The sequence below is a fragment of the Erpetoichthys calabaricus genome, chromosome 3 (genome assembly GCF_900747795.2).
Source record: "Erpetoichthys calabaricus chromosome 3, fErpCal1.3, whole genome shotgun sequence".
In the NCBI taxonomy this organism is placed as follows: Eukaryota; Metazoa; Chordata; class Cladistia; order Polypteriformes; family Polypteridae; genus Erpetoichthys; species Erpetoichthys calabaricus.
This window is the reverse complement of record NC_041396.2, coordinates 57,940,167-57,963,675: the sequence shown is the minus strand read 5'-3', so window position 1 is coordinate 57,963,675 and position 23,509 is coordinate 57,940,167. Positions and strand designations below refer to the sequence as shown.

Genomic DNA, 23,509 nt, shown 5'->3' with positions numbered 1-23,509 from the left:
ACCACTTTGTATTGACATAGAGAGCGAGTCCTCCTCCTTTGTACTTCCCGCAGGTACTTGCATCTCTGTCCGCTCTAACTGTGCTAAACCCGGGTAGCTCCACATTAGCATCTGGGATGGTGGTAGTTAGCCACGTTTCGCAAAAGCACAACAAACTGCATTCTCTGTAGGTTCTGACATTTTTCACCAGCGCAGCTAGTTCGTCGATCTTATTTGGTAGTGAGTTCACATTTCCCAGGATCACAGAAGGCACAGAAGGCTTAAAACGCCACTTTCTCGCAAGCCGCTTCATTTTTAGCTTAGTGTCGGCTCTGCTGCCACGATACCGCCTTCTTACCTCGTCGGGTAAATAGGGAACCACACCGACACTGGCATTTGTTCTCAGTGGTTGAAGTTGACTACTTGAATAGACGAGTCTTGGCATGTAAAAATCCATGTCCACGTTGTAAAAGTAAAAGTGTCCAGGGAACAAATCCACATAAAAGAAAGTGATAGGAGTAATCAATAAAAAATAATAAAGAGAAAAATAAAGGTAGAAAAATAAAGTCGTACACGGAGCTGCTGAAAAGGCTGCCACTCTCGGCGGCGCCTGAGTCATCCATAGTAGGTCACATATACAGGAAAGCACACAAAGCAAACTAAATTATATCAACTTGGTCAAAAAAATACAAAAGGTAAAAACAAATTGTTAGTAAAGATTATAAGTACCCTAACATTACAACAATACAATAAACTTGATGATAAGGTGATTTAGAATGCTGATCAAAGTATAATGTTAAGAATACAAATGATATACTCTGATACTCTTTTTTTGGGAAGGGTTAAGGACAAACAGTATGAAAAGGGCACAGCTGCTTGGCACATGGTAGGATGTATTTCTCATTCATAAGACCATGGTTGCTTATTTGTGTGACTTGAACATTTTAAAGTTTTAAAAAAAATCAGGGATCTTTTCAACACCAAAGATTTTATTGTTAATAATGTTTATATAAAAAAAGAGGCATTGAACCATATTATCTGAAATTACGTCCTTAATGGTATATGGTTTTTACTATACTATTACTGTCATTTTGCTGCACAAAATTCCCACAAGAGAAAAGCAAGTGGATAATAATGATACCTAGTGGAGCTCTCACATGGAAATAATGCTGTCAGGAGAAATATTTAAAAAGTGAAGCTTCAGGAAGAACAAGGAACAGTAATATCACTAAAGAGAGTGAAGATAAAATACATCATGCTACGTCAGAACTTACTTAATAGCTGGGAAGTGCAAGCACAGAAGCATGAAATGTATTTGAAAGTTTTTGTTAAAATCAAGCTTCTTCAATACTTTAAGAAATACCTAAATATAGGTAGGTAGGTAAGTAAGTAACATATATATATATATATATATATATATTTTTTAAATATTGCTGCATCCAGGGCCAGCAACAAGGCAAACGCCTAAGGCAGTGCTTTGGTCAGGGTGGCATTTTCGTGTTTTTTTTTTTTGTTTTGTTTTGTTTTTTTTAACATTATGATACAATAATAACATAATGATCAGGTTGGAGATTCAGAGGGTGTTGGTAATGAAGTGCAGGAGTCACACAGGGTGGCTACAGCACAGGTGGGAACGAGAAGGAGCAGAGCAGGGTGCACAAACTGCACAGGGTGAACGAGTTAGTAGAAGGGAGCGATAGTGAAATAGCGGTGTGCTTCTGGGCTGTAACACTGAAGCAGAAGATAGTATAGAGGGGTTAGAGGAGTCTGAGTGCAATTAAAGTTAAGGTGTCTCCTGGTAGTCCCATCCTCCTTCTAACAGATTTCGGTCACTTGAGATGCGTGTCTCTCTCAAGTCAGAACACAGGGGCATTACACTTGGAAAACACTCATGTAGAGTATAATTACCAAGTTGTTGATGGTGATGAACAATTGAGAATAGTATTTATGGAGGTTTAACACAAGTTTTAATGTATGCCCATTTAAGAGATGTTTATTCTTTCAATTAAATCAGTCTTCAGCAGTGCATTTAAAGTCAACAGTCATTTGAATTGTTTAATGTTTACTTTAATGTCTCTGTGTCTCATATGCTATGCCCATTTGATAATTAATACATTGTATTTGTTTTCAACTTGTCTTTTAGGAAGGCGTTCCAATTCAGATTGTACTTTCTCAAGTAGTATTCTGTTAAAAGTTCAGTTTAAGGTTGTTGTTTAAGTTTAAACTATACCATTATTTTTTTTAATTCCTTTGTGTTGATTCTACATTAAATTTGTGATTCAGTGTGTATTTACTTCATAACATGTATTAATTTTATAATTACAAGTTTAAATGTTAGATGTGATTAACTGTGATTAATTACATACATTTATGCAATTAATTATTTATTTATTTATTTTTTATCGAGTTCCAGCCCTAATATATGTGTTCCTGATGGATTTACTGATTGACTGACTAACCAACCAATCAAGAAGTTCTCGGCTATTTATAGGCAACATAAGGAAAAATCAGTTTTCACTAATGGATCATTCTCATGGAGCAGAGTTCCATAAAAATCCAACCATATTGAAAACATATTAAAATGATGAAAACAATAACAGAAAATCATAAAACTGTTTTGGAAAGAGCAATCTTAGTGATACAGAACAGCACAAACAGCAGTATGTCCAAATGCAAGTCGGCAGCATTGTGATTAGTTCCACCTCTATCCTATTTTTTGTATACAAAATATACAGTATACAAAAGAATATCAATACTATATCAGTAGAAAAAAAATAATTTCTAAAAAATTCACATGTGAGCATCAGCAGGCTCTGCACCCTAGGAACCAAGTTACCCAAACTATTCTATAATATTTCAGCAATTATTTACCGCTTTGATGCTGATCTTTCTGATCATAAAATAGGTCATTATGATAGCAATGGATGAGAACAATTAATAATTACAGTATTTGAGGGTTACTCTAGAGTGCCTTTTTCTCTTGCAAGATTTGTCTCAAAAACTAATCAGCACATTGTAATCTCATAAAAGGCTTAAAGTTCAAGTTTGGTATTTTTCCATCCAGCCGTTTTAGCTCTAGATTGCCCTCAAGAAACTATGACAGACACACACCCATCATCAGGATATCAATGTTTTTCGGTACCAGGGGACCCAAAAACATCGAGATCCATCGAAAACCAGAGATCAAAATTTTTGACAAATCTAAAGCTTTCACTCCTCCCCCATTGATGATAGGTTATGGTGAGGAAGGGCGCAAAGCAAAAATAATACAATAAAGAACATGATCGTTTTATACAATGTCCACAATAACATAGTAACAATAATCTATTCCTTATGTTTTAAGATTTGCATTTACAATATTTTACTATCTGCAAATATGTGGACCTCTGAGATCCACCCTGCATTTAGGGTAAGGGTTGAACTACACGCCCATTATTAATTAAAAAACTGTGCAAAAATTAAATAAAAATAAATATATCTCAGTAATTTATAGTATTGTTAAAATGATTAAATGAAAAGTATTTGTTTTTATATCATTTGTTATGGTATGCTGAAAGTAACAAGAAATATAATTCTTTCCAGCATATGCAAACATTTTTTATGCCCGAGTCAACTGTTTCTAAGCTGCAAAAGCATGTCTTTGTATCCTTCAGAGTTCTAACTATACCTTTGCTCAAGTGAGTGCACATGAAACATACATTTTTTAGTTCAGCCTTGGTGCTTGAAATTTACAAGCCTTTTAATCCACTTAAAGGTATTTTTATTGTGAAGACATGCATTAACTTGTACATCTCATTGTTTTGGAGTAGTTGTTATCATTATCATGAATCACATCAATTATTTCTATAAAATACAATTTAATACTTTGCTCATTTACCAAAAAGTGGTAATTATGTATTTAAAATATACTTTACTAATATCCTTTGCTGGATGTATAATAGGTAAATCTTCATTTTGCATATTTTTTATTGCATTATTTAACTGATATTATATTATTTCTGGTGTGGATAAAAGCCTCATTTCACTCTCTCTCTCTCACACCCTTTGCTGTCACATCCCCTACCAACATATTCATTTTGCTGGCTCCACCTCATACTGCTCATTTGAAGCCAGAGGCAACACAATCTCCACTCACTTTTCCCAGCTTCATGAGCTGAATCTATCCAAGCTAGAACACAACCCAAGATTGCAAATTGAGGAACAGGTCTCATAAATTCTGTCCTTTAAGTGCTTGATAATCTTTCTCTTTCCTTTGAATTTTCCAATCCATCCTCTGTATTCTGCAAGTTAAACTGATTACATTACCAATCTCTCCATGTATCCAAAAGGAGTTTAGATGTCTCATTTGCTCTTAAACACTTATTTAGTTAGGAGTTTAAAATTATCACTAGTCATTAATTAGTATGAAAGAAATTTCTCTGTTCCTTTATGTGCTATCTTATGTTATCTATGCCAGAGGAAAAACTTAATGACCTGAAGAGTAATTGTCTTAATTACTTATACATACATACATACACACAATGTAGATGTACATATATAATGCATATAGAGTGTGTTTGTGTGTATATATATATATATATATATATATATATATATATATATATATATATATATATATATATATATATATATATATATATAAATAAATAAATACATATTTAAAATCATTTGATAACTCAGGAAGAATAGGCAGGATATTAAAGAACTCCTATTGTGGGCTTATTTTGGCTAATATACCTTCTACAAGAATGGTGGGAATAGTGTCTTAGTACTGGCAGACTGGGATGGTGGTCTACTTTTTAAAAAATGGGGAAAAGCTTGTGTGCGTCAAATACAGGAACATCAAAATGTGTTGATGTACTGAAATGAAGACTCCTGACAAATGAACCCCAGATTCAGGAAGACTAATGTATATTCCAGAGTTCTCCTGAAGACCAATTCTTTGTAGTCTTATACTTGAGGGGTCTGATCTATATACAGTAGGCTTTACAGATGTGAAAAAAAGCTTATGACCACGTCCAACATGCTGTCTTTTGGATGGCACTAAAGAATATGGGGCCCTGAAGCCACTGAAGCAAGCCATTTAGCTCCTGCATTAGAGATGTTTTTGCATACTTGGTATTGAGTCATGACCATGTATGTGATTGTTGGGCTATGCCTCATTAGACTATGATCTCCAGTTTGCACCCATGGAGATGGTGAGGGCATTGAGTTAGAATGCCCCCTGGATACCTCATTCAGGTGGTGCACAAAACACTGTCCACGGGAAGAAATCCCAGGGCAGAACCAGGATATTCTGGAGAGAAAAGATCTTACATGAATCTGTGTATTTTCTAGGAAGTGCTTTAGAAAGGTGTTAATAATAAGGATGTTTGGTCACCTTAGTTATGTATTTTAAAACTGTAACACTCACCAAGAAAAACAAACTTTCACACGATTGAATGAAAGAATGAATGAACACTGAATACTAAAAAGTACAGAATGCTTCCTTACTCATTAACCCAGCTGAATTTGACAAAACACTACTAATTAAACAAGTTACAAAACTAATTACACTTTTAATTTAAATTCAGGTTTTACTATAATTTTTAAAAATAAATTGTAGTATGTAATACAGGTATTTACATTTAAAACAATGTATAAAAGATTTCCTAATTACCTGTCTGGATAAGCTTTCAATCTCCTCTGACTGTTTAAGATACCAATCAGTAAAAAGCTGTATTGATGGTTTAGAAGTTCGAAATTTGATCAGTTCTGGTTGTTCATAATAAAGAAATTCTGCTTCATCTGGAGAATTTGGTTCCAAAAGTACTCTGAAAAAATCAATTTGTTTACAGTAATTAATCAAATGGCTATCTTGAAACTATGCTACATTCTGTTTCCCTACCATGTTTACTACAGTGAGCTTTTAAATTTGGAAGAAAAAAAAATCACATAATTTTTGCATAATAAAATTGCAGTAAATATATGTGGAAATAACCTGTCCAGAAAGGTCTAAGGAACTTTAGAGAAATGCCCTTCAACTTAGATGAACTTATCATTATTCTACATTTTTTCATTCACACAGAAAACATGCAGAAAAAATATTATATACTATTCTCTTCCATGGTGGTCTTTCTGTTCCCTATTCTACATATACAGTTATTCTGTTCAATATATACATTTCTGGTCAAAAGTTTTAGAACAACTCTGTTTTTTCAGTTTTTATGGAAATTCATGCAGTTTAATGTCTTAATGTTTAATGAATTCAAGGCATAGAACAAATATACAATGGCAAATAAAAAAAACACCTTTTGCAGTTATATCACCCAAAATGTGGTAACCCTATTGATTCAGAAAGCCATTCACTCTGTGCAAGTGACCAACTCTGCCTTTAGCAAACGAAACCCAGAGAACCCCGGACCATCACATTTCCTCCTCCATGTTTGACAGTTGGTGTCACACACACTGATCAACCATCTTTTCGTTAACTCGGCAGCGTACAAACAACCTGTGTGGTGAACCAAAGATTTCACATCGGTCAAAAAGACTTTCTTCTTGTCTGCAATAGTCCAAAGACAGTATTTCAAGACACGATTTTGTCCTTTCAAGGAATGGCTTTCTTATTGCCACTCACCCTGTCAAACTTGCACGGGTGCAAGTATAACAAAACAAATGCGCTTTTATTCAAGAATATAACAAAAGATAAATAAGTTGGCTAAGGGTACAAATTAGATATGTCCACTTGGTTGGTGCTCATAATCAAGAGATTGTGGGTTCGATTTCCGGGTCCTCCAACATTTACCATTTTGAGTAGTGAGCTGCTATTTTTATTACTATTATATAATAAAAACATATATTTGATTTGAATCTGTAACCGCCGGTGTTAATTTATGGTACTTGTATTTAAAAAAAAAAAAAAATGTATATGCTACTTATATAAAAGACAGAACTAATGATATTTACCTTGATTTATTTACTTATCTTCCTACAGCATAAAGTCACAAGTTGACTGCACAGCTTCCTGTGTTCGATCGATACGGGCATGCTGACAAAGTACATGTGCAATACTACTTCAGTATGTGAATAACTTTATCTGCAGGTGGAAACTCCTGTCGCAGTTTACGCAGCTGTTGTTAAGGTTCTGCCTTTGTCCAGAAACACACACACACACACACACAATCCCACACAGTGCAAAGTTTACATTAGAAATTTAGCCTAATGCAAATTAAAACTTTACAGCCATATATTACTGTTATATACAGTGATCCCTCGCTATATCACGCTTCGCCTTTCGTGGCTTCACTCCATCGCGGATTTTATATGTAAGCATATTTAAATATATATCGCGGATTTTTCACTGCTTCGCGGGTTTCTGCGGACAATGGGTCTTTTAATTTCTGGTACATGCTTCCTCAGTTGGTTTGCCCAGTTGATTTCATACAAGGGACGCTATTGGCAGATGGCTGAGAAGCTACCCAACTTACTTTCTCTCTTGCGCTGACGTAGGGGGGTGTGAGCAGGGGGGCTGTTCGCACACCTAGACGATAGGGACGTTGCTACCTTCTGTGTGCAGCTGCTTCCTGAAGGACATGCTGCACGGTGCTTCGTATACTTAAAAGCTCAAAGGGCACGTATTGATTTTTGTTTGAAAAACAAACTCTGTCTCTCTCTCTCCCTGCACCTGACTGAGGGGGTGTGAGCTGCCGCCTTCAACAGCTTTGTGCCGCGGTGCTTCGCATACTTAAAAGCAAACAGCCCTATTGATTTGTTTGCTTTCCTCTGTCTTTCTGACAGACTCTGCTCCTGACACGCACTCCTTTGAAGAGGAAAATATGTTTGCATTCTTTTAATTGTGAGACGGAACTGTCATCTCTGTCTTGTCATGGAGCACAGTTTAAACTTTTGAAAAAGAGACAAATGTTTGTTTGCAGTGTTTGAATAACGTTCCTGTCTCACTACAACCTCCTGTGTTTCTGCGCAAATCTGTGACCCAAGCATGACAATATAAAAATAACCATATAAACATATGGTTTCTACTTTGCGGATTTTCTTATTTCGCGGGTGGCTCTGGAACGCAACCCCCGCGATGGAGGAGGGATTACTGTATACATTTCCTTTTACAGTCTGCACAGATAATTTTGATATCATCACTTTCAGGTTAACTGTGAAATGCATACATTTAAGCAGATTTGCTATACATACATGTAGGAACTCAAATGAATTTCAATAGAATATTCGTCCATGAGTTAAAACCCAGCCACAGGGGATGCACAAACCAGTGTGTTTCTTCGTGCCGGTCCCAAGCCCGGACAAATGGGGAGGGTTACATCAGGAAGGGCATCCGGAGTAAAATTTTGCCAAATCAATATGCGGACAACAATACAAATTTCCATACCGGATCGGTCGAGCCCTGGTTTAACAACAACCGCCACCAGTACTGTTAGTCAACAGGGTGCTGGCAGAAATTGGGCTACTGTTGTCCGAAGAAGAAGGAGAAGAAGAGGGGGGAGACGTGTCCGGAGGCAGGAGGAGAGGAGGAAGGTAAAGAGAGTGGAACTGAGGGTAGGAACTTTGAATGTTGGCAGTATGACTGGTAAGGGGAGATAGTTAGCCGATATGATGGAGAGAAAGAAGGTTGATATATTGTGCATGCGAGAGACTAAATGGAAGGGGAGTAAGGGAAGGAGGATTGGAGGTGGATTCAAATTGTTCTATCATGGTGCGGATAGGAGGAGAAATGGAGTAGGGGTTATTCTGAAGGAACAGTATGTCAAGAGTGTTCTGGAGGTGAAAAGAGTGTCAGACAGAGTAATGATTATGAAGCTGTTAATTGGAGGTGTGATGATGAATGTTGCTAGTGCATATGCCCCACAAGTTGGGTGTGCAATGGATGAGAAAGAAGATTTTTGGAATGAGTTGGATGAAGTGATGAACAGTGTACCCAAGGGACAGAAAGTGGTGATTAGAGCGGATTTCAATGGGCATGTTGGTGAAGGGAACAGAGGAGACGAGAAGGTGATGGGTAGGTATGATGTCAAGAAGAGGAATGAAGAAGGTCAGAGGATAGTAGATTTTGCCAAAAGGATGGACATGGCTGTGGTGAGTACGTATTTTAGGAAGAGGGCGGAACGTAGGGTGATGGACAAGAGTGGAGGAAGATGCACACAGGTAGATTACATCCTATGCAAAAGAGTCAATCTGAAGGAGATTGAAGACTGCAAAGCAGTGGCAGGGGAAAGTGTAGTTAACCAGCATAGGATGGTGGTCTGTAGGATGATGCTGGAGATCAAGAAGAGGAAGAGAGTGAGGGCAGAGCCAAGGATCAAATGGTGGAAGTTGAAAAAGGAAGACTGCAAGGTTGAGTTTAGGGAGGAGGTGAGACATGCACTGAGTGGTAGTGAAGAATTACCAGACAGTTGGGAAATTACAGCAGATGTAGTAAGGGTGACAGCAAGACGGGTGCTTGGCATGACATCTGGACAGAGGAAGGAGGAAAAGGAAACCTGGTGGTGGAATGGGGAAGTACAGGAGAGTATACAGAGGAAGAGGATGGCAAAGAAGAAGTGGGATAGTCAAAGAGATGCAGAAAGTAGAGAGAAAGTACATGGAGATAAGGCGCAAGGTGAAGAAAGAGATGGCGAAGGCTAAAGAAAAAGCGTATGATGAGTTGTATGAGAGGCTGGACACTAAGTAGGGAGAAAAGGGCCTGTACCGATTGGCTAGACAGAGGGACCGAGCTGGGAAAAATGTGCAGCAGGTTAGGGTAATAGAGGATAAAGATGGAAATGTACTCACAAGCGAGGAGAGTGTGTTGAGCAGATGGAAAGAGTACTTTGAGAGGCTTATGAATGAAGAGAACGAGAGAGAGAGGAGGTTGAGTGATGTGGAGATAGTGAATCAGGAAGTGCAACGGATTAGCAAGGAGGAAGTAAGGACAGCTATGAAGAGGATGAAGAATGGAAAAGTCGTTGGTCCAGATCAGGGGTCCCCAACCACCGGTCCGCGACCCACTGCCGGGCCGTAGCCGTCTGACAGCCGGGCCGCGAGAGAACTGCCGGCAACGGAGACTCACTCAGACTTTTCAGAATGCTTGGCGGGCGGGGCTTTGCAGCGGCACAGAGAGAGGAGAGAGACCGAGGTGAGCGAGTATTACAACAAAGTATTTTTATGGTCCGACAGTTTCCCCATATGACACGAGTCCATAGAAATCTCGTTACTACGAAGTACATTCAGCAGATGCTTTCATTACAACAAAGTGACCTTGAAATGCTTGAATGAATCATCCACAGAGCAGTTAGATCTGTGGTCGCAGCTGAGTCCTACACATTTACACAACGATCCCCGAACAGAAACATTGTAAAAAAAAAAAAAATCTTTCTTTGAACTTTTTTTTTTTTTGCTGTTTTTGTTTTCTGTGGTTTTCAGTGATACCTTTTGCTTTTTGCTTGTCAACATTTGAAAAACATCCATTGGAATTTAACTCATTGTCACCCTCCTATAGAAACGGCAGACACGAAAAAAAACGGTAACAGTGTTAATGTTTGTGATGTGCAGTCTGTTGGAATGACAAATGCTTTGTTATATGCAAAAAAAGAAGAAAAATCTCGGGTTGCAAATGTATGCAAACTGCTTAATAACTTAATAATAATAGAAATGTTATGTAAATTGTGTATTAAACTGCCCCCACCACCCCCCGCCCTACCGGTCCGTGGAAAAATTGCATCTAATAAAGTGGTCCTTGCTGTCAAAAAGGTTGGGGACCACTGGTCCAGATGACATACAGTGCATCCGGAAAGTATTCACAGCGAATCAATTCTCAATTTTTTTATTTTTAATAAATTTGCAAAAACCTCAAGTAAACTTTTTTCACGTTGTCATTATGGGGTGCTGTGTGTAGAATTCTGAGGAAAAAAATGAATTTAATCCATTTTGGAATAAGGCTGTAACATAACAAAATGTGGAAAAAGTGATGCGCTGTGAATACTTTCCGGATGTACTGTACCTGTGGAAGCATGGAGGTGTTTAGAAGAGATGGCAGTGGAGTTTTTAACCAGATTGTTTATTGGAATCTTGGAAAGTGAGAGGATGCCTGAGGAGTGGAGAAGAAGTGTACTGGTGCCGATATTTACGAATAAGGGGGATGTGCAGGACTGTAGTAACTACAGGGGGGATAAAATTGATGAGCCACAGCATGAAGTTATGGGAAAGAGTAGTGGAAGCTAGGTTAAAAAGTGAGATGATGATGATTAGTGAGGAGTAGTATGGTTTCATGCCAAGAAAGAGCACCACAGATGTGATGTTTGCACTGAGGATGTTGATGTAGAAGTATAGAGAAGGCCAGAAGGAGTTGCATTGCGTCTTTGTGGACCTGGAGAAAGCATATGACAGGGTGCCTCGGGAGGAGTTGTGGTATTGTATGAGGAAGTCAGGAGAGGCAGAGAAGTATGTAAGAGTTGTACAGGATATGTACAAGGGAAGTGTAACAGTGGTGAGGTCTGCGGTAGGAGTGACGGATGCATTCAAGGTGGAGGTGGGATTACATCAGGAATCGGCTCTGAGCCCTTTCTTATTTGCAATGGTGATGGACAGGTTGACAGATGAGATTAGACAGGAGTCCCTGTGAACTATGATGTTTGCTGATGACATTGTGATCTGTAGCGATAGTAGGGAGCTGGTTGAGGAGACCCTGGAGGGGTGGAGATATGCTCTAGAGAGGAGAGGAATGAAGGTCAGTAGGAACAAGACAGAATACATGTGTGTAAATGAGAGGGAGGTCAGTGGATTGGTGAGGATGCAAAGAATAGAGTTGGGGAAGGTGGATGAGTTTAAATACTTGGGATCAACAGTACAGAGTAATGGGGATTGTGAAAGAGAAGTGAAAAAGAGAGTGCAGGCAGGGTGGAATGGGTGGAGAAGAGAGTCAGGAGTGATTTGTGACAGACGGATATCAGCAAGAGTGAAAGGGACGATCTACAGGACGGTAGTGAGACCAGCTATGTTATATGGTTTGGAGACGCTGGCACTGACCAGAAAGCTGGAGACAGAGCTGGAGGTGGCAGGGTTAAAGATACTAAGATTTGCATTGGGTGTGATGAGGATGGACAGGATCAGAAATGAGTACATTAGAGGGTCAGCTCAAGTTGGACGATTGGGAGACAAAGTCAGAGAGGCGAGATTACGTTGGTTTGGACATGTGCAGAGGAGAGATGCGGAGTATATTGGTAGAAGGATGCTAAGGATAGAACTACCAGGCAAGAGAAAAAGAGGAATGCTTAAGAGAAGGTTTATGGATGTGGTGAGAGAGGATGTGCAGGTGATGGGTGTAACAGAACAAGATGCAGAGGACAGAAAGATGTGGAAGATGATGATCCGCTGTGGCAACCCCTAACAGGAGCAGCCGAAAGCAGAAGGAGATTCGTCAATGAGTTAACCTATTCAGTCCACATTAATGTTCGTGGCTAGAACCTATCACAGCAACACTGGCTATAAAGAAGGAACCAACGCTAGGCAGGGCTCTAATTCATCACATGGCACATTCATACACCCATATTCGCGAACATAAGGCCAATTTGCTTCTGACAATTAACCAAACATAAAGAGATATAATCAGAGCACCTTTATTGTAAAAAAGGTAAATACACAAATAAATCCAGGATTCAAACCCATCACCATGCTGTCCAAGGAACAGAATAAAAGTTGTTAAATCATTTAGGAATACGTTACATTACCATGATCCTTGATTTCAGTACACAAGTTTCTAAATTAAGTAGTGATAAACTTACATCATATTTACCAATTTACAAGTTAAGTTTTATTATACCACCACAAGTGTGGGTATTTTGAGGAACAAAATTACTTCGGGTATATCGTATTACAATCAAAAGAATGAGAATTTAAATCTCAATTACTTTATTAAAAAGTTTTTTCAATACCTGTACTGGGGAAACTCGCACCAGTCCATATCTCGATGTCTCTTTTCATTCCAAGGTATGCATATTAGATTGTCTTCATCATCAAAGCTAAGAAACAAAGAAAACTACTAATGAATTTCTACTTCTAGTAGAAGTCAAATTTATGATCATAAAAAATAAAATGTTTTTGTTTTTTCTTAATGGTCTTAGCTACAGTATACATTGTATAAACAGTCATAAAAACTCTTCTAATTGGCTATAATATACTTCAAAATGCTTTTACTGCCCAACATAAGGCAAATATATCTTTTCTTAATGTCTTCAGAAAGGAAACTGGAAACATTTTTTAATGGACCAAATATGTTACTTATTTCATCCATCCATCCATTGTCTCCCGCTTATCCGAGGTCGGGTCGCGGGGGCAGCAGCTTGAGCAGAGATGCCCAGACTTCCCTCTCCCCGGCCACTTGTTCTAGCTCTTCTGGGAGAATCCCAAGGCGTTCCCAGGCCAGTCGAGAGACATAGTCCCTCCAGCGTGTCCTGGGTCTTCCCCGGGGCCTCCTCCCGGTTAGACGTACCCGGAACACCTCACCAGGGAGGCGTCCAGGAGGCATCCTGATCAGATGCCCGAGCCACCTCATCTGACTCCTCTCGATGCGGAGGAGCAGCGGCTCTACTCTGAGCCCCTCCCGGATGACTGAGCTTCTCACCCTATCTTTAAGGGAGAGCCCAGACACCCTGCGGAGGAAACTCATTTCAGCCGCTTGTATTCGCGATCTCGTTCTTTCGGTCACTACCCATAGCTCATGACCATAGGTGAGGGTAGGAACATAGATCGACTGGTAAATTGAGAGCTTCGCCTTGCGGCTCAGCTCCTTTTTCACACGACAGACCGATGCAGCGCCCGCATTACTGCGGATGCCGCACTGATCCGCCTGTCGATCTCACGCTCCATTCTTCCCTCACTCGTGAACAAGACCCCGAGATACTTGAACTCCTCCACTTGGGGCAGGATCTTGCTACCAACCCTGAGAGGGCACTCCACCCTTTTCCGGCTGAGGACCATGGTCTCGGATTTGGAGGTGCTGATTCTCATCCCAGCCGCTTCACACTCCACACACTTCACACACTACTTATTTCATATTGATTTAAACAACACATACAAGCAGTTATAATGGAAAATATTGTAATAGTGTAGCCAACCATAAGAAAAATTCTAAATTTAAATAAGTACAGAGATGCAGCAATTAAAAGCTGACCAGGGTTAAGTTAAGTACAGTTGATGCTCCCTCTTATTTTTTTTTAAACTGATAAGCAGGTGTCAATAATAGATGAACTGGTATTTTTTCTTTTATAACAGTTTCTTCAATCCCATCCTCTAAGTGGATTACTTCTAACTGCAAAAGCAGGAAAAGGAATAACCACCTCACTTCAGGCTACCCTTGCTCATTAACCACAATGAATTAAAAATAATGACATATAGTACAGAAGAAACAAAAAAGGTGGTGAAAATTACTTTGCTATTTTGAGAAACATCATGTAAAAGTTGTGGTAAAATGCATTTCTTCAGTGAATGGAGATTTCTTGAAATTTATAAAAACTCAACAATGCAATACTAGTACATATAGTGCTTTCAGTTCCAGGCTGTCTTAGGGCTCATTTATACTTCACGCTCAGAACGCGTACGTGCCCGCATCATGGCCACCACGCGTTCTGAGCGTTCATTTGATGCGTCCTCTGAGCAGGTCCTCAGAAATTAACGCGAAGCGTGCGTGAGTTGCAGTACCAGCAAAAAGTCGGGGGGCGCAGTGGGCTAAAAGTTGGAACGTGACGTCAGAGTCTCTGTTTATTATCTACATGTGACAGAAAGCCGCTTTGCGGATCCTACGAGATTGGTGTGCATGCTTCGATATTTGATAAATGGTTCGATGTGGTGAAGCAAAATGCCGACATATCAGACGTATTCATGGTGCTTTTATATTTAAGCATCGAATATTCTCGATCGTAATTACACAATACATTTTAAAATTCTCACATACTGTCTTCTGTGCCATCTTTTTTTCTAGGGCTTCCTCTGCTCCTGACAGCAGCGAATCGCCAGCAATAGATCACAACACTGAGCACATTAAATGTATGATATTCCAACTCTCTGCACATTTAGAATCCTTAGATTTATACTTGATATCACTGTCATGATGAAAAGCATTAAAGTATGTATATTACATTTTACAGATAAATCAGTAATTTCGTTTAAATAATGAATACTGTTAATAATTACACACATGGGGTGACACAGTGGCGGAGCGTTAGCGCTGCTGTCTTGCAGGGAGTCACATCGCTGATATTCCCTGCCTGGAGTTTACACATTTCCTGCTGGGTTTCCTCAGTGTGCTCCCGTTTCCTTCCAAAGATATGCAGATTTGGGGATTTGGTGCCGCTAAAATGACGCTAGTGTATGTGTGTGCTTGTATTCACCTTGCGATGAGCCGAGGCATCGTCTAGGGATTGTTTCTCACTCGTGCCCAATGCTTGCTGGAATGGACACATCCCTGGATTTAATCAATAAACATCCTTTTCAGACATATTGCGGTAAGGTGTCATCGGAATTTAATGGGTGTTGTAGGCAATTTACAACACAGAGAAGCCGAACATGTTCTCACCGTGATAATATCTCGCACTGCCACCTGGTGGATTCCTCCAGATTTACGTAAAGTATGTGCGCAAGTATAAACACTTCAACGCTTGCGTATAACTCTGGCCTTACAAGTCATTCAGTCACTGTTGTTCTCTATCAGCCATCAGTTAATTCATTTTCTGTCCTTGCTTTGTCCAGCACTGAGTCTTATTCTTATGGTGCAAAGCAGAAGCTAGCACTGCCTAATCAGACAGTCTTTAGTAAGTATTCACAAACCTTTACCCACAGCATTGTTTCTTACATTTTAATCCCATGGTTTACTTTATTAAGAGATTTTCTTTAATACTTACTAAGAAAAGAGCCACAAACAGAAAAAACAAATATATGGAAAACTCCTAATTATGTTTGTTAGTAAAGTAAGTTCCAAACATGAGCAAACCTTTTCCTAAGTTTAACTACAATGTAATAATTATATCAGAATACAAGGAGATACATGGGCAAATGTTTTAGATGCACTTCTTCTATTATAAATTATTAATAACAACTTACATCTAATCTTATTAATTTAATACATTTAATTAATCCAATAATGGATTAACATCACATTCCACATTAAACAATCTGAATGTGGGCTGTGACTAATTTTTTCAGTTTCAAAACAAAAAAATACTGTAAATGTTGTTCTTCACTTAAACACCTCAAAAATAAATTTGAGAAACAGAAAATCGGCCTAAGGTAATATTTGTGGCTATTAGAAGAAATTGTTAATATTATGCAATTGAATTTTTACATATTCTGTCATCTAATGTCTTTTTCTTACCATGCTTCTGGCAATAAACTTGCATATTCATGTGGAGAAGTTGTCTCGGGGAAATTGGAAAGAATTGCAAGATGATGCTGAAGAAGCTCTGATCCATGATAAGTAAACAATATGGCTAATGCTTGTACATTACTTTCCTGTAAAAGCAAAGTGTAACTTAAGCTTAATCTAATTAAACATACTATTCTGAATTCAAACAAGATTTACAGTAGCAGAATTCAGGCACAATATATAGTAGATATAATTGCTCCAAAAGATGTAACAGCATCCTTTCAACAAATAAACCAATAACAACAATTCAAAAACTGTGTTTAATGAAAATCTGCAGTTCTCCTAGTGATGAGATCCGAAGTAATAAAGTAATTGCATTACATATTACGAAATTTTTAAAAAAGTGAAATAGTGACTTACATTTTTATGGCTGCATGAAAGTGATTTATTTTTAAGATTAAGGAAATCATTTGTCACTATAACATAACACTCATAGTTTAAGTTAACTCACCCTACAATTTGCATGTGTGACCACTTAATCAATACAAGAAGTTTACCTGACAGTGACAGTGTAATACTATACATACCTAATTACACTGTTAATATTATTATGTTTTGCCAGAGTGGAAGTATAACATGAAAGAAATCAAGCAGCAGTTGTTTGTCTAACATATGGAAGCAGATGTCAAACATCAACTTCTCTACTTCTGAGTTATTAAAAGAGGTAACATTGCTGCATCTCTTACATTTTTCATAGTCTCTTTATTTAGCTTGTGCTGTCATTTAGAGTATTACAAAATGAAAGTTTATATTTTTATAAATTCCATATATTTAATTGATACTATTTGAAAATGTACGGATTTAACATTAATTAACCAGTGTAATTAAATCTGAATGAGGTAAAGTTGCATACATTCTTTTTGTGTTTGAAATCATTTTATCTCAAATCAAAATTAGTACTGCAAATGTAAAGTAACTAAGGTCTGCTGCTTTCTAAAAGACCAATGCAAAGAATTTACACTCTAGCAGCTCCAGTCAATGAACAAGGAGCCCTTTTACCCTGGCGTATGTTCGTGCTGACAGAACAATGTTCTGATTTCTGAATTTCTTGAAGAATTCTCCATCATATCCCTGTTCAGCAGCATGTGTTCCTCCAAGAATTTCCTTAAAAAAAAAAAAAAAAAAAAATCACTGTATGTCTCATGATTCAGGCATTTCATACCAGGTGGAGACCAAAAAGGTTCTGCAATGTCAGTAGACAAAAGGTTTGTGAAACTTTACTTTCAAAAGACAAGCGATTTACTTAAATCATTCTTTCCATAACATTTTACTGTTTTAACACATTTTATTTTACATAATCAAAACTATTCTATAGATAGTTAGACATAGACACAATGTACATGCATAAAAATGGTCACAGTAATATAAACAGAAATAAAGATTAATTCTAATTGAACAAATTAAATGTGTACTATAAATACAAAATATTGCCAAAGTAAATGAAGTGGCATACTGTATGTGTGTGAAACTGCATATTTTTAAAAGCAGCTACACAGTACTGTAAACATACAAAGGTATATACTGTTCAAATGGCCCTGAAAAAAAGAGACCATAAACAACGAAAAAAGGCTTTAAACCCTCACAGAAATAAGAAGTTTACCAAAGTGATTAGAACATGGCTTGTGCTAGAGAGCTGTAATTTAAGCAGTCAAAATAAAAAGGCTTTAAAAACCTAAAGCTTAATCAGCATTTTCTGTAGTCACTGTATTAATTAAAGACTTGTAAATGTTTGGCAGTTGTTGCACTTAAAAAAATTAGGCAATGAAGTACATTTTGCACAGTAATATTAGAACACAAAAATGTATTCTGTTTGTTTGGATCACTTGTTGCAAACAATTTTATGTCAAAGTAATAATTAAAAGAAATCTATCAAATGGAAATAATTCCGTAAGAATTCTTAACATTCAAGGGCAAAATCTTGTTCATTTTTCCTATTTAAACTAACTGGGTGGCTAAATAGTAAAAAAAAAAATGTTTACACAAATACATGAGCAGCCTTACACACGTGACAGAACTACATGTGACTGTTGTGTATATTACAGATGCTAGCTAAATTTGCTATCCATTCATTTTCTGAACCTGTTTTTCCCATTCTAGGGTCCATGGATCTGTAGCTTGAACTGTTATCTGAACTATTTGGAGTCACACATTTATCAAACTTACTTATTGTGCTATAAAATGTAGTAATTTGTATGAGATATCATAATGTGATGCATAAATATATAGTAATTTAACTAATGGGACCATGTAAAATACTGGAATCGAAAGTATAAAATGTGCATATTTTGTATAAGAAACTTTTTGTCTGTTTTGTAACCACTGAAAACAAGGTCAAATATTTACTGGTGCATCAGTCCAGGCATGACTATTTGTTTTAACTCTGTATAATTTAATTCTCCAATTTTAACAATTTTCCATAAATTGTTGTAATAAAAGTACCACATAAACAGATACATTGAGGAATGTTCACAGAAATGTGCAGAACAGTATTTTCCTTACCTCGTATGTGGCCAAGCTGTCTAAGTAACTTAGAAGTCTTAAGCGATATCTACACAGCTCCTTCTGTTCCAGCGTTAACCTAAAAGAAATGTGTAACAGCTTAAATTCATATTGCTTATCTAAAGCATTTGAAACAATTTATGAGTTTGATCTCCATTTAGCTGACTGCTTCTTTAATCATTTCCCATATTATTAAAAATCATGACCATCATTGTATCAGTTATTATTTGACCATTGCGGAGGCATTGCTTACTGTATTTTTATGCTTTGCACAAAGACAATGAATTTTCCATTTGGAACCCCAGCCTTTTATAAGATTTCACATAACCTTCTACAAAAAAAGGTTTTAAATAGAAGAAGTAACTCGGGCTTTTTGGTATAAAAATAGAGTGGTTAAATTACCACAAGTTTATTTTAACTATTAAAGCGCATTTGGCTTTTTACTATTAACCTGCCCCCTTTATCCCTGAAAATAGTATAACACATGAAGCTGGTTTTCATTTTGCATAACTGTAAATCAAGTTAGAAAGGCTTAAAATGCATGTCATTAAATATACCTCTCACGTTATTAAATAATTTATATGTATTAGTCCTGAAAAACACACACGCACTTAAGATGTGAACAAGTATGTAACTCAGTAAATTATCTACAAGATTTACAAGTAATTATAACATCAGCTCAAGTTACTTATAATTAATTTTAGAGAACAAATTCAAAGTCAAATGAAGTAAATTCATAATTAGGCGATTGATTCAATGAAGGCACACACTTTTTTCAGTGTGTCCTGAATAGTTGAATGCAACCTGCTTGGCTGACCTCTAACTAATAACAAAGGTGCTAAACAATAACCAAATAATGTTAAGTAAATACTTCTGTTTTTTTAATCAGATGGCGTAACTTGAATGGCCTTTCTATGCTGTGAAGATAATTTACCCGTTTTCCTCTTTTAGGAATAGGGGTCAAGTCATGAAGGCAGTGAAGACCTAAAGAAATTTATGGTTCACCTAGAAATTCCACACCTTTGTCCCTAGCACCTGGAGATGAAATTTAAACGGTTTTGAGATACAGTATTCCCTCGCTATATCGCGCTTCACCTTTCGCGGCTTCACTCCATCGCGGATTTTATATGTAAACATATTTAAATATATATCGCGGATTTTTTGCTGGTTCGTGGATTTCTGAGGACAATGGGTCTTTTAATTTCTGGTACATGCTTCCTCAGTTGGTTTGTCCAGTTGATTTCATACAAGGGACGCTATTGGCAGATGGCTGAGAAGCTACCCGGCTTACTTTTCTGTCTCTCTTGCACTGTCTTTCTCTGATCCTGACGTAGGGGGATTGAGCAGGGGGGCTGTTCGCACACCTAGACGATACGGACGCTCGTCTAAAAATGCTTAAAGATTATCTTCACGTTGCTATCTTTTGTGCAGCTGCTTCCTGAAATGACATGCTGCACGGTGCTTCGCATACTTAAAAGCTCGAAGGGCACGTATTGATTTTTGATTGAAAAACAAACTCTGTCTCTCTCTCTCTCTTCCTGCTCCTGACGGAGGGGGTGTGAGCTGCCGCCTTCAACAGCTTTGTGCCGCGGTGCTTCGCATACTTAAAAGCAAACAGCCCTATTGATTTGTTTGCTTTCCTCTGTCTTTCTGACAGACTCTGCTCCTGATGCACACTCCTTTGAAGAGGAAAATATGTTTGCATTCTTTTAATTGTGAGACGGAACTGTCATCTCTGTCTTGTCATGGAGCACAGTTTAAACTTTTGAAAAAGAGACAAATGTTTGTCTGCAGTGTTTGAATAACGTTCCTGTCTCTCTACAACCTCCTGTGTTTCTGCGCAAATCTGTGACCCAAGCATGACAATATAAAAATAACCATATAAACATATGGTTTCTACTTCGTGGATTTTCTTATTTCGCGGGTGGCTCTGGAACGCAACCCCCGCGATGGAGGAGGGATTACTGTATTTATTTTTGGCCTGAAGCCCCTGTCATCATGTAGTTCACCTCCTTCAACTCTGTTTTACTCTTTAATAAAATCTTAAGGTTGAGTACTAAACCCTACCTTAACTTCTGAGAGCAGAAACAACAGATTAATGTTATCTTTCAATTATACAATAAATTATAAGAACTTAATGTATGAAAAACACTAAGTTAACTTCCTTCCTAACTACAATACAGCCTGAAAAGCACAGTTAAAATCTGAATAATAAAAATATGTCTTATAGGTTTGTAGCACTGTTACTGAGAGACTGTTCTTTTCTTCTGTCTCCAAGGGAGGAATATGTGTAAATTAAATAAACACCCAAACTATATACTGTATGACTGAGCAAAACTGTTAAACATTTTTATAACATACAGCCTTAACAGGGAATTCTGCTTGAAACAATTTGTTTGACCTCAGTCAATGGCAATCACCTTCAGCACTTCATCTTTTCTGACCCCTATTTTAATACAATAACATAAATACAATAAAATAGTATAAAAATTACATTTTACTTCTTTTTTTTTTTTTACTACGTCTTGCTCCTTGCATTACTTTTGGTTACAATTAGCAGAAAAGGCTTAAGCATAATAATCAAATGTCTTAGAAAAAACATACCTATTTATTACACAAAATATGTGATCTAAAAATTTCACAACATTTGAGAGCAGCAAGGGGGATATGAATGAATGCATAATTGAATCAGAATGCGTAATTAGGCCTCGAGCTGTAGTCGAAATCGCCTTTCAGGTCTCTAGAGCTTTAATCGAAGTCACCTTTCTCTTTGAATTTTTGCGGCCGTAAATCCACCGCTTGCCACGATGTTGAGGTTGGATGTCGGTCTCGTAAGGTTTTTCGGGCAGCTGCGCAGAAGGCGACTGCGCATTTGGCTTCGGACGTGCGCAGAAGGCGACTGCGCATTCGGCTTTGGACGGACGTGAGTGAGTGAGTGAGTGAGTGAGGAGGCAAGTGAATTATGTATTAAGATAATATCATTTCTCTATAACTAGTATCCAATAAAATAACTTATTGCAAAAATTAGCTAGTGGGATTGGTGGCATTCTATCAGTAAGCATGTATTTAATTAACTCTCCTTAAAATATAAAATATTAGAAGAAAAATAAAAGTATAATTAAAAGCTTTCCAGATATCCCCAATAATATCAAATAAAGTGCAATCTTACAAGTCCGCCTATTTTCCAAGACTTGTAAACCACCACCTAATATTAGCTTTGAATAATAGTAAAACTTGGGATTAATAAAGTATCTATCTATCTATCTATCTATCTATCTATCTATCTATCTATCTATCTATCTATCTATCTATCTATCTATCTATCTATCTATCTATCTATCTATCTATCTAACAGCCTTTTTTCATTTAGACTTTTAATAATTAAAATAACATAAAATAAGGAGTGTTATTCCAGGGCTTTTCTATGCTTCAGTTAGTGGCCTCTTTCCAAATGGATTATTTTTGAACTGTCTTTCATCAAAGAACACCTCTTCATTTCCATATACTAAATATTCAGATCTAATCTACTTACACAGAAAATGCTTAAAATTCCCCAAAGAATAACAAAGTTAATCTTCTTTGTAGTGTAAAACAAAGAGCTGACTCAGCCGAGGCCTATTAGACTAATTGCAGCAAACATGCTCAATCAAAAGAACATTTAATTTACTTTTTTGCTTACTATTTGTATGCTATTGTTTAATCATAGACAAATCTCTCCTTTTTGATGCTTATAGTTTTAACTAAATCCCTAGGATGGTCTTAATAGTGCATTCATGCATTTTTTTTAAATTAATTTAATATAAATTATGTGGAGATGCTAATCTTCATGTAATATTCTGCATTTATTCCTGTACAAGTACTCTCTGAATTAAATTTTTAATATGGACATTGTAAGCCCTGGTAGTTGTGTACTGTGCAATGACATAACCCTCTTAAAGAACCTATTACTGCCTTATAAAAAGCAATGCTCCTTGCAGTAAGAACAGGAAAGTGAAAACCCAATATCAGATAAATTAAACCTTAAATGGACTGTCAAGTTCAAACCTAATTTTACACTTTTGTTAATGGTACTTGGTTCAATATGAAAAAATGAGAATGCTTGCAACAACACAAATGGGTCTATTCATTTTTGAATAACTCTAAAAACAAGCCTGTTAGGCATCTATCTAGAGTGATGAGAAGCAGAAAATAGGATGAAACTATGTCAAAAATTGGTTTAAAAAAAAAAAGTAATGAAAACATTTTTTAAGTAGATCCAGTTTTTATACTATGAGTAAAAGCAACTGTTTGTAGAAACAGTTCAACAAGAAATTTAAGTAGGCATGTCACATGCAACGGGTTGATTTCTCAGGAAAAATACAGACAACTCATGGCTACAGCACTATTTAATCAAAAGTTGGAATAAAGTTCAAATTTCTAGTCAAGAACCAACAATTACCTTATTTATTACTTCGGCAAAAAATATGCATCTGGGGATAGCAAAGTTTATTATGTCTAACCCAAAAGGAATCTCTAAAGGATGTCCTGTTAATATAAGAAAGAAAAGAGGGGCAACTATTTAACTAAATCAATATTGTGGACAGAAGAATATTTAAAAATCATTTTTAATTTTGTTAGTGAAGACCTGAACTT

General features: G+C 37.1%; 1 protein-coding gene across 1 annotated transcript in view; it reads right to left on the bottom strand.

The window, feature by feature from the left end:
• The window catches only part of nbas (NBAS subunit of NRZ tethering complex), a 463,213-nt gene that overhangs the window by 306,644 nt on the left and 133,060 nt on the right, over positions 1-23,509 (bottom strand). The window contains exons 19-23 of the mRNA XM_028796843.2: positions 18,878-18,956; positions 17,378-17,482; positions 16,328-16,464; positions 12,894-12,980; positions 5,639-5,792 (exon numbers count right to left, since the gene is read on the bottom strand). Coding sequence (XP_028652676.1) covers positions 5,639-5,792; positions 12,894-12,980; positions 16,328-16,464; positions 17,378-17,482; positions 18,878-18,956 — 562 coding nt within the window. The remainder of the gene's footprint in view (positions 1-5,638; positions 5,793-12,893; positions 12,981-16,327; positions 16,465-17,377; positions 17,483-18,877; positions 18,957-23,509) is intronic.